A 17,446-nucleotide genomic window follows, 5' to 3' on the forward strand; every position below is an offset into this window, starting at 1 on the left:
CAAAGCCTGGAATTAACAAAATTAGCGAAAGTTGGTTTTCCTCCTTTAATAACTGGAACTGTTTTTTTAAAAGGTTTTGTTTTACCTTTGAAACAAAAGAAGCCTGTGGGGACAAGGCACAGCCATAACTATTTCTAAACTCAGCACTATGTAAGTTGAAAGCTTTTTCACAAGAATGACTCCTAATCACACTACTGATAACTGCAACCCCAGAAAAAGTCTTGTTACTACTGTGGCTGGCATTCTTTGAAATAAATTTCCATGTTGTGTTTCAAATGAACTATTTGCTCACGTTTCTCCATTCCATCATTCCTGAACAGTAAGTCTGAATTGGCTTTACTTCTTAATGAACTGTTTTTCCTGGTGGGGGCACTTGAAAAGGTTTCCTAGCACTCCTAAACTCCTATCTGTTTGAAGACCATGATGACTATAATTGTGACCACTTATCCAAATTATGTATGCAGCCATTATAAAGGAGAAACACAATGGAATTTTAACAATGATACTAAATTATGGGGGGTAGGAAAAGTACCTTGGGAAAATGAAATGAGGAGAAACACAGATATACCTGTGCTATACTACTATAGAACTGATATAAACATTCTTAGGACAAAAAGTCAACATATTTTTAAGGGATCAAAACAAGACAACATCAATTCTATTTATTTATTTTATCAGAAATACCACAGTTTCAGTATGATAGTTGCCATAATGGAAATGCTTAAAGAATGACATGGCAAAAATAACCGACTACATTACTCCTTATATCCTGCCATTTTAGGAGCTGGCCAAAATCTGTATAAAATTAAATATATTTATTTTGAAAAATCTCACAGAATTCATTACCCAAGATAGGGATTACAGGTGAGTGACAAAAGAACTAAAAGCCTTAAGGTTTTCAGGACAAATATTAAATTGTCTTATATTATATGGTTTGGATGCCTATGGCAGTGGGCTCTTTTTGTCCTAAACCAATTTTGCATTTACTACAAATGACTCTCAGTACAATGGATATCAATTCTTTCATTCATTTCCTATTATTAAATAAAATTACCTCTATTATTCCTGCCTGGTGAGTAGATGGAGAGAGGTTTGCCTCAAGGTCATGTGTTACAAGGGCTTTCTCCCATACTGCTTCATGCTCATATGTTCTTATCCTGTTGTAAGTTAACAAGAAGTTTTCAATTTAAGTTCCTTACTAATAAATGAAAGTAATGACTTTACAGAACATAAGAACATTAATAGATTATACCGTGCTAATGGCTGTAACACTCTTCCTCCACCACAACCATACAGACTGTCAGGTTCTCCAATGCTTCTATATATGTCCATGAGAAGGTCCTACAACATGTGCCATAAACCAAAGAATTACCTCTTTGCAATCAGTTCAAGTGAGTTTTATCATGTAAGTTTATAAATACTAGTCCTTTGATGTAACATATTGTTATCATTGCTTAATTTTCCTTTACACAGTATCTGAGCCTGATATCATCACTGGAAGACAAGTTCTGTCATCTTGCAAAACTCTTTAGGACTATCTAACTGCACTGCGCCTTAAGCGGACAGGTTGTAATGCAAAAGGCAGTATTACTGGATGAGCATCAGACATACCAGCTAACCCACGCACTTAAAGATATGCAAGCACAGTTCTGGAATAATGAATTAAGTGGTAACTTAGACAAGACTATTGTATCAGATTTTAATTATCAGATAAACTGAATACTACTACTTCGGCTCTGATTATTACAACTTGCTACACCATTTGCTGATTTTAATGAGCATTTCTCTCTGACAAAACAAACTGAAAAATAGTTGGCTGGTTACCACCATGAGGTCAGCTTTTTCAGGAACAAAGTCTGCTTTGCTGCCATTTAAAATGTACCAATTAATCAGTTTTAGGAGAACAAATATTCAATTTCATTGTAAAGGCGATTGAGTTCACTTTTAACTAGGAGAATTTTCAAATACTGCTTTTGAAGTTCAACTAGATCTGTCTTCAGCTCAGATGAAACCTGCTAATTGTAATTATATGAGAAGGTTTGCTTTCAGATTATGAAGCACACACATGTACCTGTAAACTTAGGCCAGTTTCTTCCTTGCTTTTTTCACTCAAAATAGTAATAGTTGTTTTTTGACTTTCCTCTTCAAATGCCAAACTCTTAGCTGCTTTAAAGGACAACCTAAAAGAAATGTTTCACCTGGTAAAGTTAAAAAAAATTTCATACAAAGAACTAAAATTTTGAAACAATACTGAAGCCCAACACCAAATCAGGCCCAAATACCAAATCAGGCCTGGTTTATCCTTGAGTTATTTGAAATGTCTCTCCACCAGAATAACAAAGTGATCAGCTGAACTGAGAATATCAACATCAAGGGATTTCAAAATCAAGGTGATTTTTTGGGAGAAAAAAATCCCACCCCACCATATAATATCTAATCTTATTAAATCAAATTGCTTTTGTGAATGCCTGAAGCAAGAATGCTCTCTTTTGGGAAAGAATAAAAGCAACTACGTAACATAGATGCTTACCACCACACTTTTGTAATACATTCACTGCCTTAGAGCTATTTGTTTCCAAAGCGAAGCTAGCAAACTAGTTCCATATTTTAATCTTGCTAGACTGGAAGACAAAGATAATTGTCTATTACAGAAGAAATCTCCTTCTACAAGGATCATTCAGGTCTACCCACACAATTCTGGTCATTCTGTGGATTCACTTCTGGTCATAATTTAACCCCTAGCACACTCTTCATTATGTGAAACAGAATCTGAAAGTATTCAATATAGAAAGTGAGATTCAATACGTTGACTATTCAGAATCATTACCTTTAGTGAGGTTTTTCCAGAACACATACTAACAAGAAAACATTCTGGTTATAAGTCAAAATGACACTACTTTGAGCGTGTCAAAACTAGCAAATTAGCAAGGTTGGGATCACATTCAAGGATTGGCAGAAATATTTTGCATGCCAATACACACGCCTAAGGAATTCTTTTAAAGTTTCCGTGACTTTCCATGTAACAAAAGACTACTGGGACACACAAAATATGATCCATTATACCCAAAATGTCAAGAAAGAGAATTTCTCAAGCCTTGTACCTTTCTTGCTGCTTGTCTCTATTTATCTTGTCCACATAGATTTCTGTGTAGAGCAAGGCTGTGAAGTGAGCAGCACAAGACTGTGCTGCTATAGCAACCTCAAGATAATTCAGATCTAGCCAGAAGCTGTCATCAAAAACTGTACCTGAAACAGATCTGATTAAATAAAAACTTTAATATTGCTGTAACAAACCTCTCTAATGTTAAACAAAATAAATCCAACCCAATTACAAAGCCTTGTAAAGGCTAATCTTATCTTAGTCCCCTCAAAAGCCATACCACAAGAAGTTTCTCAGAAAAGGTTTTAGAACAATCTTTCAGCCTTTAAGGCTGGCCATATAAATTCTGTAACAAATGCAAGGTCACTACTATATCTCTACCACATCCTTCTTCCTTAATCTAAAACATCAACCGATATTAGAACAGTCGTAATTAAATTAAAGCAACATCTTGGAAAGCTGTAATTCACCTCTTTTGTCGTCTTAAGTAATCAACAACAGCAAGCATGGCTCGTCGAGATACTTTATCCAAACTTCTAAAATTATGGGTTTCTTGCTCTGGGATATAGATTTCAAAGAAAGAACATAATGAACTTTCGTCAGAACATACTCATTTAAAAAATAAAAAGGTGTGTTTTGTACTCCAGAAGAACACTACATCTTTGGACAACGTTCTCAAAATTAAATTAATAGTTTGTCACAAAATGTAGTTCCTCTCCTTATATGATGTTAGTGACATTACAGTAGTTTATACCACAATTTTCTTTATCAAATTATCTCTACATTAATAATTTGTGGATTCTATTTCTCCTTACAGAATTCAGAGATGGTCCAACATCATCGCACAACTCTTCCCTTAGGCTTGAGACATATAAAGTTATTCCAAAGCCACAGAAATACTTATTAGTAGCTTTACTGTAGATTTTGTAGAGTGTGTACACCTATACAAAAACCAGTATTTCCCACACACAGACACATACTTTTAAAGAATTTGTATTTCCATGCCTTGCTTCTGCATTTAAAAAATACCAAACAGCTGGCTATAGGCTGTGTTCTGGTCATCGGGTTAACAGTATTTTAATTTTTCTGGACATTTTTAATTAATAAATTAAATGACAAGAAGCAAGAAACAGGGAAAGCACAAGCGAAGGTCTAATTAGTGCTATGCTTCAGTAAGATGCAGAACCACAAATCTGTAAAAAAAAATAAGTATCTGGGCATTTTCTGTGTTCCAACAAACAGAAATGAACAACACTTACTTTCCACTGCTACCGAAGACCTTATAAAAGGAACACCTCCTCCTTTGTAAGTAATCTCCCATGTGCTTAACATATATAGACATATAGTGGGGACATGTGACACTCAGTTCCTAAAGCATGATGGCAATTTGTTCTCCAGAGTCAAAGAGGAATTTGATTGCCAATTGGTTATTTTAAGCAACAGTGCACGACTCAGTCTTGCAGCACACAACATTGCATCATCTAAATTCAGCAAGTAATAAACGTTATGCTGTTGTGAATAAGGAAAGAAGCTATACAGAAGAAACTATTTGGGTACTGCCAATGAACAGCTTCCAAATTACAGGTATCTCCACAAAAGAGATCAAACAATTGGACAGAAGCTTCCAAAATTCTGTCTGCCTGCAAGTGTACATCAAACGTTTGATGTCAGAAGATAATTTTTTCACAACCAGAATCCCTCTTTCAGATGAAACAAAAATACTATGACATTACCTGAATCTGAATTTGGAGGTGTAGTAGATCTACTAGATGAAGCACATCTGCAACAGGCTGTAAAAAACTTCTGGATATGAACTGACAAAAGATTTCTCCAAGATTCATCCGAGTCATGAAGAAGGATATCATGAATCAAGTATGGAAGCAGAGTTTGACACAAGTCTGTTTTCACCTAGCAAACAATCATGCAGAGCAGCTGCTAAGAAAAACAACCTAAAGCCTTTCTTTCTCAGGTTATAACCAAACTGACAACTACTCAAACAAACAGCTATTGCTTGAAAAAGAACATGTAATATGAAAAATGTAAGCCACTCAATAGGGCTATGCTGGCATTCGGTTAGTTAAAACAGTCACATAAAGTTCATCTATGTTTACAATTGTCTCAGATCTTGTATTTCAGGAGTGTATTTTATAAGTATCTGTAATATCTGACTATAAAACATCTCAATGTTAAGAAGAAGTAGTAACTCAATATTTGCTATCACAATGAGTAATTATGTATTTTTGCGCATCACATCGCACATATGTGTACACGTACACATACGTATAGTTTAGCTCACCTCACAGAGCGGCTTCATTAGCTGCAGCACTTCATTTTGCACACCTCTACTGTCCAGTATTGAACTAGTCAGGCGCTTGATCCAGGTCTCGTGACTCTCTCCCAGAGGAATCCATAAGTTTGCATCATCCAAAGATTCTAAAGGAGCCTCCATATCATTAGCAGGTACCACAAAACACTAGAAGGAAAATACGTATATTGCAAATATAAACAAATTCTATGCATATGAAAAAAGATACTGCCATCTGCACAGATTAAAACATATTAAATGCTAACTGTGCTTTAATTGATTGACAATATAAATTTTGTTCATGTAAATGTAGTTTTCCAAGGAAATAGGAAAGTATTAAAAATAAAATTTTACTGTTAACATCAACAAGGCCACATAACACATCACATTTAGGTTAGACATCAAGTTTGAAAATTAAGAAATAAGTGATTTATGGTTAATTACGCATTATTTATGGTTCTTTCTGACCCATTTTCCACTGACTTTCTGTATGAAATGATACTGGACTCCTCAGCAAGAATGTCTTACATTACCAAGTAGGCAATCAAAAATTGTCTGTCTCATAATGAAATTACACAGCTTTCTAATGTCAAATTGGTAATTTCGTATGTGAAGAAGCCACAAATGCTGAAACAGAAAGGAGAAACAGATGTACAAAAGCAATCCCATTTGCAATTTGACTGACTGCAATCCAAATTTTACATTCACCAAAGCCTATCTCAAAACATTTTCAAATTTACTTTTTAAAAAATATGTATTTTCATGTTTTCTCTACCCCATATGCCATCTAAATAAGGTATACCAGAAGAAGTACCTTTTTCCTAGATACTTTGAAAGGTTGTAGATAGATTAACATGGGATCAGCTTTATTTTTATAAACTTCCCAAAACTCACTGCCAGACTTCGTGGCTAATATGTTTTTCAAACAGGAAACAGCAGCAGCTCTAACATCAATACTGAAAGAGTAACATACACAATGTCATCATTAATTTCATTCAGATATTTTACTTTTAAAATCACCTTTATAAGCATACAAAGAAGTAATTCCACAATCTAACATGTCCATCAAATCAGAAAATTGTGGGCTAGGATATACTATTGCTTATTTTGTTATAAAGCAAAGCCTCAGTATCTACTCCACAGCATTGCTATCCTCTGGCTCGAGTCCAGCTAGAGAATTTCTAGGAAACATCTAAGATTGACTGGATAAATAATCTAAGCCTTGAAGACACACATCATTGGACATTAACTCTGAGGTGATTTGAGCAATGTACAACTTAGACGCTCCCATTAAGCTTTGGACAAAATAAATTAAGTAAGTATACTCACCAATTATCTGTCAAAGCAATATTTATTTGAGTTAACATTATGAAGACCCACTGAAGTTTTCTATCTTCAAGTAAGTCCACTGCTTTAGAATCCACTGCATTTTCAGCACACTGAAGAGCTATGGTGGAGAAATCCATTGGACCAATTTCTCCCAAACAACTTCCAACAGCCTCTGCAAATGCAGGCAATTCTATAATCTTATGCATGCTAAAACAAGATCTCACCCTAAAAGTTGCAATTAATATAGACTAATTCTAGAACCGAGATTATTATGGGGTAAAACCTGCAAACATTTAAAATTACTTTTATTAAAGTTTTATATATAATATATAAAACTTTATTATTAAAATTATATGCATACAAATTTTGCAGCTTAAGACTCAGTTAATATAGTTGTGCTTTCTAACTCAATTTTCTAAGAGTGCCTATGGCTCTAGATTTTGCAGTCTAAATCACATATGGATTTTATATTTGCTTGTGTCAGAAACAGGTAACTGCAAAAGGCCACTAAGAGAAACATATTTTCACTCCCTATGGATAATATAAATATAAACAGTAGCCTGTAAAATCAGTGAGAATTAACCTACAATTCATGTGAAATCATGTATTAGTGTGTTCCACATTTGCTTTCCAGAAAAAAATATTGTGTAAAACCATGACTACATACAAGAAAAAATAAAACAAAATTGACCTTAAAAACAGTTTTTAAAAATGGATGTTAATGTTTGTCAGAAAGAACCCAAAATCTATTTCCCTGCTCCTTCCCCCGTAATTGGCAGGTGTCTTGAAATGTTTCCATTTTCTACAACATTGTTTTAACCACCAGAGCAGATGAAGAACAGACTGAAGATACACAGGCTGTGTTTTTAACCAAATTTAACAAGTCATCTTAGAAACACAATGCAGAAAAAGCTGAAACATACAGCTTGCAAAGATGCTGAAGAATGCATCATACCGAAATCACTGAGCTTCAGGTGCTCAGCATTTGTAATTATCAGTTATTAGTCTTTTAGACAAATACATCTTAAGGAAATGTTCTCATTACTTGTGTTTCTGTCTAGTTTAGACATCTAACTTCAGAAAACACCACCTTCATGGAGGTACTCCCTGCTTGGGGAAAACGGGATTTGGATATTAGCTTTGGTGCTTTGGATCGAACATTAATCAGGTACTCATGTAAACAACAAATAATTTTAATAATACCTAAAAGGCTTTAAGATGGAGAACAACTATTTTCAATTCCCCTAAGACATGCCTTTCAAATTTTCAGATAACTTCTCTTCAAATTTTGCTTATTATTTCTCAGCTTAATAAAGTGACCCATGTAACAGCAGGTGACTCTTCACTGAGTATAGAAGAGACCAGGGTCTAAACTTACAAGAATTTAAGTTATTAGTCAAGAAAAGAAGACACATCATGCAAAAAAGCAGTGGGATGTAACATTGAAAATGGTCACAGTTTCAGCCTGGGGTTTCAATGGCAGGCCTAGGGTGCCTGTGGGACTAATGAACTTACCCAGCACTGCTTTTTCACCTGTATGGTTAACTGCCATCTTGGACAGCTGCAGTAAGCTCACCACCAGTTTCACTACTACACAATCTTCTGGCTTCTCTATCATTCAGAAAGAAAAATAAACCCAAAAATGTCATTGTGTATTTATAACGTGAACATTTTAGAAGAACACACTGCTTTAGAATCTTTTATCTACGAATGTCAACATGCCTTACCAATGTTGAAGTTGGTATCAAACAGCACATTAAAAAATTACTCATTTTTTCTTACTCATCATGTCTTGAAAATTTTTATGCATTTGACTATGCCAAAGAATCCCCAAAACTAGAATACACAAATGCTACTGTTTTCAGTATTTTGATGTAGAAATGACCATGAAATACATGAAATATTAGTATCAGCATAAAAACATTATTTGAAACAGTAAAATCAATGTGATCCCACTGACAGCACTTAAGCCAGTATCAACGCTTCTGCTCTAAACATGAAACCAAGGAATATCCCAAAACAAGGGTTTCTGCCAGAATCTTCACAGAATTTGCCTAGCTTTATAAACTCTCAAGATGGATACTTCCTTACATTTTTGCTGCCTGCCTGAGGTCTCTTTTTTTTTTTTTTAATAAACATTTGCTTTTGCTGTTTCCAGGATCAGTCTAGGAAAAAATATGATGATCTGCCAATGTAAAGAAGAATAAAAGCAGTATTTCTTTTTAAAAAATCCTGCTGCCCTGTTGATTGGAATGGAAACCTTGAATTAGGATTTATGTTTGTTGACATTTTCATAAAAATGAATACACATGTGGCCAAACTGTAGTAATTATTTCTTAAGTGTTATCTTTCAGAATACCATTTTATACCCTTTATCAATAACTAGGGGTTTTTATTCTTTTTAACACCTAAAATACTTCTATTAGTGTTATCTTTAGGTGCTTCATAGACTTTAAGGCAAAATCAAGGCAACAGGTCCATCAAGCCTGTCCACTCACCTCCAATGGAGTAAGAGTGAGTATTTATTCTCAGGTTTTGCGCATCATAATTTAATACATAATAAAATACAGAAGTAGATGTCAGTACCCTGGAAATCTTTCAGGAGATCCTTCATCTGATCTTTATATTGTTCCAATTGTTTGCGTAAATCATACAGTCCTTCAAGTCGTGTTAAGGGCAGTGAATCACAAACACCAACTGAGATAAAGTGATTAATTTCCTGCAAAGCAACATTTTGCATTAAGCACATACAGCATATAAATAAAAGCTTCAAGTAAAGAAGTGGCTCTCAGCAGTCTGCAATGTGCATATTAATAGATGCAAAATAAATGGAGACCTCCAAACACCTCAGTGTCTGAAACTGGCAATAAAAAGAATCCACATGTCTAATTTAAATCTTTTTCAAGCTTTACTCTTTTTCTAGCCATACCTATAGCTAGAAAATTTTCTTTTGAAAGTGTGCATTACAAAAAACACTCTGCCATGAGATATATTTTAAAATGTAATTACCTCCAAAAGAGAATATGGTCCTTTACTATACTTTATTTTCAGTTGAGTTGCTCGCAAATCTTTAAAAGCTGGATATTCAGGAAAAGGATCTAAGCATTTGATTGCTTGGTAGAGATTTTCATTATCCTTGTTATCTATCACCAGATACTTCAACAGGCCTAGAACCTGAACATAGAAAGTAAGTGAAAAACAAAAAATACAGAGAAACATTTTTCAGCCTTACATCTTAATCAGGTTATAAAGTTTGTCTTTGTATTGAGTTTGTATGGCAAGGTTTTGGTATTGGGGGGCTACAGGGGTGGCTTCTGTGAGAAGCTGCTAGAAGCTTCCCCCATGTCCAGCAGAGCCAATACCAGCTGGTTCCAAGACAGACCTGCCGCTGGCCAAGGCCAAGCATACCAGTGACAGTGGTAGCACCTCTGGGGTAGCATAGGTAAGAAGGGGAAAAAGTTACTGTATGGGACCAATTGCAGACAGAGGGAGAAGTGGGAATATAAGAGAGAAACAACTCTGCAGACACCCAGGTCAGTGCAGAAGGAGGGGAGGAGGTGCTCCAGGCACCGGAGCAGAGATTCATTTCCCTGCAGCCCGTGGTGCAGCCCATGGTGAGGCAGACTGTGCCCCTGCAGCCCGAGAAGGACCCCACACTGGAGCAAGTGAACATGAGTATAGATACTGCTTTAATGACAGTGAACATGAACTAAAAACCTAACAGCTAAGGAATAAGCAGCAACTCAAAACTACCTGTTCCTGAATCTCAGGCTGTTCCATGGCAAGAGGTATTAATGTTCCTACAATAACATGAAGGTGGCTGTCTAGAGCATCATTGCAACATGTAACCGCTGTATGGCAAACGTGATGAAGAAGATCACAACAGAGTGAAAAGCTGCGCATGGATATGTCTCTGATAGTTACAGGTCTGTCACAGGAAAAAAGTGAAATTAAAGAAATACAAATTGTCATTGTCTCAAGTATTAATCTATTATACCATAGGAAAACATAGGGGGAAAGGGGAAATATAAATGAACTTCATAGGATCAAATCCATGAGCTCTAGGGATTTGACAGAAAAACTAGAACACACAGAATTTGACTGATGACTCTAAAAAATTGAGTAAAAAATAAGAAAAAAAGGACATGGAGCTGTTGGAGCAAGTCCAGAGGAGGGTCATGAGTATGATAAGGGGGCTGGGGCACCTTCTGTATGAAGACAGAAAGTTGGGTTGGTTGGCTCTTCAGCCTGGAGAAAAGAAGGCTGCGTAGGGACCTCATAGCAGCCTTCCAGTATCTGAAGGGGGCCTACAAGGATGCTGGGGAGGGACTCTTCATTAGGGACTGTAGCGATAGGACAAGGGGTAATGGCTTCAAACTTAAACAAGGGAAGTTTAGGTTAGATCTAAGGAAGAAGTTCTTCACAGTGAGGGTGGTGAGGCACTGGAATGGGTTGCCCAAGGAAGTGGTAAATGCTCCATCCCTGGCGGTGTTCAAGGCCAGGTTGGATAAAGCCTTGGGTGACATGGTTTAGTGCAAGGTGTCCCTGCCCATGGCAGGGGGGGTTGGAATTAGATGATCTTAAGGTCCTTCCAACCCTAACTATTCTATGATTCTATGATTCAAAAACACCCCCCAAAAAACCCTCAACAACACAAAACCAACCCAAGAAGGCTTTTAGATTATCATTTGCCAGAGCAATGTTGACAGAAACAGAACAAAGTGGAAAACAGGCTCTCTGAACCCTCCTCTCTCCTATGTAACCATTAGTTTAAGGAAAAAAAATTAAAAAGAAAAAATATACTGGTTACAAAGGACACCTGGGGATTATCTAGCTCAGGTTCCTGCCTGAAGCAGGGTCGGCTTCGAAGTCAGATCAGGTTCTCAGTGTTTTGTTGAGCTGATTTCTGACACATTCCCTGAATGGAGAATCAACAGCCTCCCCGAGCAACCTGCCCCAGTATTTGACTATTCTCACTGTGAAGATCTTTTCCCTTATGTCCAACCAGAATTTCTTATATTGCAGTTTGGTGGGTGCTACCTCTAGGCCTTGTACTTCTGGGAAAAATCTGGCTCTACCTTCTCTCCAAGGTACCTCCACCTCCAGAAACTGGAGAACAGAAACTGAATTAATTCCACTTATCCCCTTGGGGTTCTTCCACTCAACCCATCCCAATCTGTCATTATCTCTCATGTCCTGGCTGGAGTGGCCCCACATTGGACATGGTTCTATCGTGGCTTCTTAACACTCAGAAGAGAATGGCTATTTCCCTCATCTTGCTGGCTACACTCTCACCAGCACAGTTCAGTATACAGTCAGCACACGGTGATGAAAAGCATGCTGCAGATTCATCTGGCTTGTCCTCCAAAACTCCTACGTCCTCTTCTGCAAAGCTACCTTCTAGTCAGTCAGCTCTCAAGCCTGCAGACACACATGGGAGTATTCCATCCCAGGTGACAGACTTCAGTGTTCACTGCAATAAATCTCGTAATAATGGGATTTACCACAAAATCCACACCTCTTTTCAATATTCCAGGGTATGAAATGCTTCCAACAAGCAAAGGAATCAACTTGCATGTAAACCAAACGACATTCAGAGAATAACTGTCTTGGAAATCCAAAGCTAAACCTCAAGGAAGAGAGTATCTCTAGTCCTTATGAAATATAAGGATCTCCATCTACATCTTAAGCTTGAGGAAGTACCAATTTTCTCAATCTGAAGACAAACTAAGATAACATGTACCAATACTTGCTCATTTTGTTAGCTACTTTTTGGTGAGAATGTAAACATAAAGTGTAATACTCTTTATTAACTCAATAAGCACATTTTGGTATTTGTTTACTTTGCACTTAACTCCACGATCTGAGTATTTCTCCTATATCCCTTAAAGTCCCAAACATCCTTTCTGTCATCAAAATCAGACAGGAAGAACAAGATATAATTACTGTACTTACCTGCTATTGATGTGGTGAATCAGGGTGTAAATTACATCTCGGAGGACAAAAGCCCATGCTCCTCCTAAACCATCTTTTATCTCTTTAAGTAGCAGACTAACAAACAAGTGATAAATTATAAGAGCTCTGTGCTTCTTGTAAATGTTGGTTGTGTCTGAAGCATGCTTACAAAGGGCCAGAAGGATTTTCTGGAATGAATCCTAAAAATGAATAAAATCTGTGTAAAAAAATAATTCATAATGCCAATACAGATATATTTTAAATATAAAAAAACTTAAGCAATAACTATATATATATTTTTTTAAAGGACATGGACAAGAAGGCTTTATTATATTTACTGCTTTAAACAAACAAAAGATGTAGATTGAAACTCATTCTCCAAGTAGGACTATAAGCCACATACCTTCTAATTTTTTTTTTCCTGTGTCATTCCTCCCTCCTTTCCCTCCCCCCAAAGAAAGGTTATGCAGAAAACAGTTATGGCAGTTTTCACCAACAGGAGAAACATCAATTAAAACATTAAAAACCTGAATAGTGCTTCAATCTATATTCTTTCAAACTTAATGTTTTTTTTGTACAAATTGCATTATTTCATAGAATATATCAACACAGATTGTAACTGTTAAAACTGTAAAAAGTAACTACCTTCAAGTACTAGACAGGTTGATTAAATTTTAAAGGGTTTCTTTCTTATTTTGAGACTGTTTATGGATAGGCAAAGTAAGTTGCATATGCAGTAAAACAGAATAAATTTTGAACAGGTCTTTTGCATCTAAATTGTGTCTGGTACACACCGATTTCCCCACCCTTTAAAGTAATCCTCTCTATTTATATATTATTTGTTAATTTTTATATTTGTATAACACATGTAATAGTTCAAGCATGTGATTTGTGCAAGGTTACTGTGTCCCTGAGCTTAGGACTTCTTCTGTTTCAGAAGGCAAACAAAGGAATAGAAAGGTTTCTAAGGTTCTATTTTTTTCCTCCTACATACCTGACAAAAATGTCCAGTTAAACCAAAATGTACCCATAAAAGAAACACTGTATTCTACAGAAAACCAAAATCATCATTACATACTTACAGGGTTTTTAGAAAGAACTGCTACAAGATTTTTCAATTTGCTTTTATGACAGTTATTAATATAGTCCAAGGTTGCCTTAATCACATAAGATGGAAAATGAGGAGGATTAGGAGCAGGATCCAGTTCCCTAAATGAATAAAAGATTATTTTTTTTCCTTCCCAAAACCAACCTCATGTAAATATATCTCACTGAAAAACGCATAACTCCCAGAAAATCTTTTCTGCTTTCAGTAACTAAGAAACCAAAAGCATCCAGCAGAACGAACTACATCTTATTTTTAGCTGTTTCCTTCTATTACAACGTTATAAGTTGCACTTTCTTAACATTATTTTACTATTTTTTGAAAGATCATATTTCTAAAAATGTACACATTCATCTCATCTAAGGTATTTTGTAGGAAATTATAACTGCAAGTCATGGAAAGAGCTTCTGCACTTGGCAATTATGGGAACAATTTGCTTGAGAAAAAAGTAATCATTAATCTCCCCGTTAAAAAAAGGGTAGTCAACTTTGCTGGGACCTCAAAAAGAAAACAAACGCATCATGATAGTAACAAACCAGCAAAATCTAAGTTTCATTAGTCTTATTATTACCATTCACTTCTTAGAAAGAAGAACCTCAATTACAAGCAGACACCACAGTCTGTTAATAAACTCACTGAAACAAATTTCTTTTACAAAGTTCTGAAATCCTCAACCATTTAACTTTTGGCAGAATTTCATAAAAAAGCTTTGGTTTCTTTCAACTTTATGTTTCTACAATAATAGTATCTTCTTCAATGACTTCAGAAAGTGCGATATTTTTCCACCTAGTTTGTATCTAAACACAAAAATCTGGAAAATTATTTCCAGATGCGATTATGCAAATGGTGGTATTTTCATGACAACAACAAAGTCTGAAAAGCTCAGAAAAATGAAGATATTTATGGCATTAGAATATTTCTATCATTTGCTTGGCATTGCTTAAGCAATCTCTCTACCAAAGGCAAGAGCCAACACTACAAGAACTACTAAGAAACCTTCCACTTCTGACTTCTAAACATTTAAAGGCATTTAAAAGAATCACATTAATGTAGACATTAAAAGCGACCAATTTTACATCCAAATTTGAACCAATTTACCTTGGCATTGCCATAAGTCCAGCTCACCAACACACAATGGCATTCTCTGGCCCACCCATTCATTATTTATAAAATCACAGAATGGTTTGTGTTGGAAGGGACCTTAAAGATAATCTGGTTCCAAGCCCCCTGCCAGGGCTAGGGACACCTTCCACTAGACCAGGTTTCTCAAAGCCCCATCCAACCTGACTTTGAACACTTCCAATAATGCAGCAGCTACAAATTCTCTGGGCAGCCTGTTCCAGTGCCTCACCATCCCCACAGTAAAGAATTTCTTTCCAATATCGAATCTAAATGAAGTATTATAGAGCTTCTCCTTACTGATATCAGGGAATAATGATGTGAGAAAGCATGCCTATGATACGTCATCACTAATGACAATAACATCTGTGAATTCTCAACTTCAAGGCTACCTCTTCTTGTGCCTGAAGGGCACATTTTATAGCACAATATTATACAAACACACTCAGTGTTTAGAAAATATACAAACACATACCTTATGTATTTACTCAGCTGAGCTCCTCCTTCTGGAGCATCAGGTGGTTCATGTAAGGTCATCAACAGTTCAACCACAATCTCTGGTAAGTTATTATGAGACAAATTGTCAATTTGCTAGAAGAGAAAAACAGTGTTTTAATAAGAAAAAAAACCCTACTTCAGCTAAAATAATTTAACATTTCTTTTCTGAGAAAAACCATTTTTTCCTGTAAGGATTCTCTATTTGTTTAAATCATCCATGACATACAATTCAATCAAAAATTAAGCCTGGTTAAGTCTTATCTATGGCAGTTACAGGTAGAACAATTTATTACATTATCTAGGAAAAAACCCAGTTTCAATTTTACTATTCAGAACTAATAGTTCTGAATATAGTCTGCCTCTAGAGAGGATGGCTCCTCATAAAGCATTAATAAAATATTTTATGAGGAGAATATGACTGACTTAAACAGATAAATGACAGGGAAACTTGGGGTTGTATAATGAATGGTAAAAAAATGGTTATTACATTCTGAAAAAAAATATACTTCAAGTCAACTGTCTGCCTTGAAAGTTTCTATTGAAGAGCTACTTGAAAACCTTGGGATAAAAATTTGGCTAGTTTTGATGTATTAAAATAATAATTTTGAACTTGAGCTGTTTATACTTTTACAGAATACACAGGAGTTTCTTTCAAATCTGTTAAATGCCACAGAACTCAATTTATACATTTAAAAAAGATACCTGTTTTCCTAAGCAGTTTTCATCCTTAAGCATGTCATAGACTTTAGAAGCCGTATTTCTTTGCTCTGCTACTTCACTGTTTCCATGGCTTTCATAGGCAAAATATGGGAGGATATTCACAAGTATCTTTGGAAAACAGTCTCCTAGAACCTGCCTCCAGTCTTTTTCAATCTTGCTGGCGAGTGATTTCACTTCTTCGAATTGACTTCTAATCACCAGGTGCGGAACCAAAACTTTGTAACAAGACCTACACATAGTAAATACATTTCCTGAGTGTCCTTGTAGTAGACTTTTAAAAGTCTCAAGTGTAATACAGCAAATACCATTCCTCTATTGTCTAACTGTGTGATTACTGTCTAGCTGCTACAATACAAAAGAAATTAAATCTTGCCAGCACAAATATAATAGACAAGATACTTGGAATTCATTTTGAAAGGTCTCAATATGTCATCTTACAACAAAAGCCTGATTAATATATTTAGAAATTTGAAACCTTCTGTCATAACTGTAAATAAATTTAAATAGACTGCTTTCATGTAACAAATTTACCTGTAGAATTCCTCAAGGCTAGCACAGTTCAGAAGAACATAAGGAAAAGCTGACAAGCTATATCCACTGTCCCTTATTTTCAGCCACTCCATCACCAAATAGTCTAAATGTGATGTCATGAAGTCTTCTATACTTTTATAGCCAAAAATATCGGATACTTTTTCCAAAACCTGTGCATGAAACAGGATAGCAGAAATAGCATGCAGAATACATGATACTATGGCAAACCGGCAGTACTACCCTTCCATGCCCTCCCCAGCCTTTTAATGACTGTTTTTATAACTCAGCTCCCTTTTAGCATAAGCAATTTATTATTTGTATTGCTGCATCTCAAAACAGTGCAATTAAGAAACTACAACTACCTAGTATGAGGTGGTATGCAAAGAAAGGACAGACAGTACACATTTTGAGGGGTAGAGACTGTGCAAAAACAACACACAAGAAATGGAAAGAAAGCATAAAAAGGATATGTGCACCGAAAGGTGACTGGCATGAAAGGCTGATGTATAAACAGCACTTACTTCAGCAAGCCCTTGTGAACTTCAAAATTGAAGTCCACAAGATACTTACCATCTTCCAATACATTACATTTCTTTTACATGTTTTCCACAGTGGAAAATTCATTTTACTTCCACTGGACAGAAAGATTTTTTTTTTTTAAATGAGATCTGCAATCTTCATTGCATAAAAATCTGTTTGTATTTCAGATCTGTGCTTTTGACATAGAAGATTTACCATTAAAAGATTTACCATTCCTGCCTGACCAATTTAGTGGCCTTCTATG

General features: G+C 35.8%; 1 protein-coding gene across 1 annotated transcript in view; it reads right to left on the reverse strand.

Moving 5' to 3' along the window:
* Positions 1–16,832, reverse strand: part of ATM (ATM serine/threonine kinase) — a gene marked incomplete at its 5' end in the record, with an annotated part of 37,922 nt that extends 21,090 nt beyond the window's left edge. The window contains 19 exons of the mRNA XM_010020456.1: positions 1–6; positions 1,055–1,157; positions 1,253–1,341; positions 2,072–2,180; positions 3,102–3,257; positions 3,571–3,658; positions 4,834–5,008; positions 5,397–5,573; positions 6,220–6,361; positions 6,735–6,906; positions 8,250–8,345; positions 9,321–9,453; positions 9,744–9,908; positions 10,488–10,662; positions 12,690–12,889; positions 13,772–13,898; positions 15,389–15,504; positions 16,114–16,360; positions 16,663–16,832. The exon at positions 1–6 is cut by the window's left edge and continues 161 nt beyond it. Coding sequence (XP_010018758.1) covers positions 1–6; positions 1,055–1,157; positions 1,253–1,341; positions 2,072–2,180; positions 3,102–3,257; positions 3,571–3,658; positions 4,834–5,008; positions 5,397–5,573; positions 6,220–6,361; positions 6,735–6,906; positions 8,250–8,345; positions 9,321–9,453; positions 9,744–9,908; positions 10,488–10,662; positions 12,690–12,889; positions 13,772–13,898; positions 15,389–15,504; positions 16,114–16,360; positions 16,663–16,832 — 2,646 coding nt within the window. The remainder of the gene's footprint in view (positions 7–1,054; positions 1,158–1,252; positions 1,342–2,071; positions 2,181–3,101; positions 3,258–3,570; positions 3,659–4,833; positions 5,009–5,396; positions 5,574–6,219; positions 6,362–6,734; positions 6,907–8,249; positions 8,346–9,320; positions 9,454–9,743; positions 9,909–10,487; positions 10,663–12,689; positions 12,890–13,771; positions 13,899–15,388; positions 15,505–16,113; positions 16,361–16,662) is intronic.
* Between the last annotated feature and the right edge of the window lie 614 nt (positions 16,833–17,446).

This window comes from Nestor notabilis, unplaced genomic scaffold, assembly GCF_000696875.1.
Source record: "Nestor notabilis isolate BGI_N333 unplaced genomic scaffold, ASM69687v1 scaffold16180, whole genome shotgun sequence".
Taxonomy (NCBI): Eukaryota; Metazoa; Chordata; class Aves; order Psittaciformes; family Psittacidae; genus Nestor; species Nestor notabilis.